The sequence below is a fragment of the Colletotrichum navitas genome (assembly GCF_030913465.1).
Source record: "Colletotrichum navitas strain CBS 125086 chromosome Unknown LY79scaffold_28, whole genome shotgun sequence".
In the NCBI taxonomy this organism is placed as follows: domain Eukaryota; kingdom Fungi; phylum Ascomycota; class Sordariomycetes; order Glomerellales; family Glomerellaceae; genus Colletotrichum; species Colletotrichum navitas.
The window spans coordinates 244,831-248,030 of NW_026850574.1; the positions used below are offsets into that span (position 1 = coordinate 244,831).

At 55.3% G+C, this 3,200-nt stretch overlaps 1 protein-coding gene across 1 annotated transcript; it reads right to left on the reverse strand.

Moving 5' to 3' along the window:
* Positions 1-446: 446 nt before the first annotated feature.
* Positions 447-2,574, reverse strand: LY79DRAFT_515065 (cyclin; the record flags this gene model as incomplete). Its single annotated transcript, XM_060554678.1, has 2 exons — positions 447-2,119; positions 2,181-2,574. 2 exons carry the CDS (start codon positions 2,572-2,574, stop codon positions 447-449), a joined length of 2,067 nt encoding a protein of 688 aa, XP_060414355.1.
* Between the last annotated feature and the right edge of the window lie 626 nt (positions 2,575-3,200).

Below are 3,200 nucleotides of genomic sequence, written 5' to 3' on the forward strand. Positions count from 1 at the left end.
TTCGGATCTCCCTTCGAGCGCCCAATCACACATACCCAAACTCTGATCGCGGGCGGTTCGACTCGAAAAACTCGTCATGTCGTCGGGCTAACAAACGCGAGAAATTCAAACGCAAAATCGACTCTCTTCTTCAGGGGGTGATCGTACAAACAAAACCGCGGCAAACAACCGCCATAACATCAATCCTCTTCGCCGTCCACCTCCCCAAGGCCTAGGTCCTTTGATGCATGCAAGATTACCACGCTTTTCGTGCCGTTCCTCGACGCCATCTAAGCTGTTCTAAGGACTTGATGAACCGCCAGGTGGTATCAAAGCTCCTTCCGTTCCCCGCCACCTCGTATCGAGTTTCGTTTTAACAAAGGAAAATGAGGATAATGCACAAGAAGGTCAATTGCCTTGTGACTTTTGACCGTCGGGGTATATCGGGAAATTTGCGCGAAATGCGCTTAGTTGAGGATACCATCCCACATTCCCGGTCCGCGGTACCCATCAGTAGAGTGAAGGCCCGTTTCGTAGACCGGTGTGGCTTCGTTGGCGCAGCACACGCGCTTGCGAGGAGAGCCCCGCTCATTTGTGGCCTTGTGGTTGCTCCTGGGACGAACTAGAGACTGAGTCCACTGTTTCCCGGAGTAGTTGCCAGACAGCATGTCGCGAACGTTCTCTTGAAGGGAGGTGTCGACAATCGAAACACCACGAGCTCGCTTGCGCGAAGAGATGCCGGTCGGGGTAGCATTGTCAGACCGATAGTTCTGGAGCTCCTGGAGTGCTCGTGCGGCATCGTTCGCGGGGTCGTGAACCATGGCGTCCAGTTCGCATTCTCTCTGAGCCATTGGCGTATCCAACGACATATCACCCAATCTTCCCACCGGGCCGGTGTAAGACTCAGGCGACGACGTTAGAGAGGTCTCTTCGTAGTCTTCAGGAACCGAGGTGATCGTCGGTCTCAAGCTCGCCCTCTCACTACACAGCTTCGCGGACCGGAATCGCGCCTGAATCCCCAAACTAGGGGCCGGCGCGCTAACCAGTGACGAAGCCGATGAGATAGAGGAGGAGCGCGAGGTCTGTGACGAATCGGAAACCATCGATTCGGGAGAAGACGCAGTCGAGATTGAGGCGGCGAGAGAGGATCGGCGAACGGGGAAATACCCCTGGGGTGACGATGCGTTTGGAACGGGCCAGCGGTCCAGGCACTGGGTAGCACTGACGCACGAGGCCTGGGCCATGGCAAGGCCCATCGCACTGCTTTTGCTGGCGAGGTGAGACGCAGCACTCACGGCAGGAGTGCTATATCCGCTTGACTGGGGCGTGAGACGAGGGGTTGGTAGCAGACCGAGGGCGGGAGCCAGCCGACCCGGAGTATATGCAGAGGCCGGGGTAGGCTCCATAATAGTCGGGGTCTGGAACGACCGCGGGGTGGGAGTAAGCTCTGCAGAGTCATAGCCCAACCCGCAAGCGCTGGTTGCAGACCGAACATTCTGAGTAGCCGACAGCATGGTGCGGTAGCGGGGGAATGTGCAAGGAGTTCGGTTGATCTGAGCTGTAGGGATCAGACCTTCAATGTTGTCCAGCTCAGGGTTCAACTTGAGAATGACCATCTTCCAGTTCGAGCTCTGCTGCGCGTACCACTGCGCCGAAGTTCCTGGTGCCGGAGGAGACGGCGGCGTGTACTTCAGGACAATCTCGGTCCATCGCTGGAACACTTCGTCGACAATGTGCAATTTCCAGTCAACCGCCAGGAGAAAAGCAATCTCGTTCTGGTTGATTTCTGCAGTGTTGAGTCCCGAAATCTTACTCCAAGCTCGCGCCGAGTAATTCCGATCTTGAAGATATTTTGAAGCCAAGATCAGTGCGGCAAGGAACATGCGACGGCCACACTGAAGCGCGCGGCACTCATCCTTGTCATCGGGTTGTTCCATGGTAAAATCATGTTTCGGAACGTGGGGCTTGATCAGAATTAGGTAGTACAGAGCGACTTGCAAGGTAGAATAGCTGGTGCGCGAGCGGCGCAGGGTCTCCTGAATGAAGGTTCGCAGCGGCAGCACGGCCTTGCTGCCAAGCTCATTACGGCAGACAGCAGAGGAAAGGGGCCAAATAGCCTCGACGATCTGAGTTGACGAATCTAGAAGCGGTATCGGGTCAGGAAACATCTCAGTTGCGCGTAATCTCCTGTTGTGGCTTACCGACGAGGTTGTCGACGAAGTTGACCTTGCGCTCGGACTGTCGAACCAGAGTCGGAGGTGCTCCGGAGCGAGTGTTACCCGCGCTAGTCCGTCTCGGGTTTTGCCGTAGCTCCTGGGGAATAGCAACAGGGACTTGCTGGGTAGGTTGTTTGGCCCAGGGGCTCGTGAACCTAATGGCAGAATGGCATGAGGCAGGAGGTCGCGACAAACAGTACGAGTCGGTCGAGTCGGAGTCGGAAGCGTTGGCGGGGGAAGTCGAACTAGAAGATTGAGAGGAAACAGCGGACCAAACGGAGCCCGACGAGGTAGAGGTCAGGGATTCGACGGAGGAGCTGTAGGTATCGTTTCGGTAGGTGCTGATGAAAGCCGACGAATCATCGACGCCGAACTTCATCTTGAATGCAGGGTGGGTGGGGGTAGGGTAGGGGAGTTTGGCGGTTGGAAATTCGAAGTAGGATGTACCTCCAGTCGCCGTCAAGCTAAGTCAACCGGGTAAACCGTGAAAAGGTTCGTATGAGCAGATCGTGATACCGTATCGAAAACGCAAACCTCACAGCAGCATATAGTGGCTGATGTCAAGTCCTTAAGAGTCGTAGATAGGGGAGCGGCTTCTAGACGAATATGTCCAAAACCGACTTTACACGAACGATCAAACCGGAAGACGAAACGAGACAGGAGACTGGAGTAGAGTTTGTAATTCGAAGATGCATCGTTGGTTTAATGCATCTAGCCGGGGTGGACTGAGGTTCCTGGTTATGTGGTGAGCTACTGCAAAGCCACCATGCAGTCCAAGCCGATGCGACGACGAGACGGTGTGGTAGTGGTTAAGTGAGTTGTATGGGGGGGGATGATGGACGACGATATGGAGATGGGTGCAGGGGGAAGTCGGAGGCGGAAAGGTGATGGGTTGAGGGGAAGGTGAAGTGAGGTGAGGGTATGCAAGGTGCAGCCAAGTGTGGCTGCGAGGAGAGGTTATATCCAAGCAGGATGGGGTGGTGTGTGACTCTTTTTTCGCCTGTA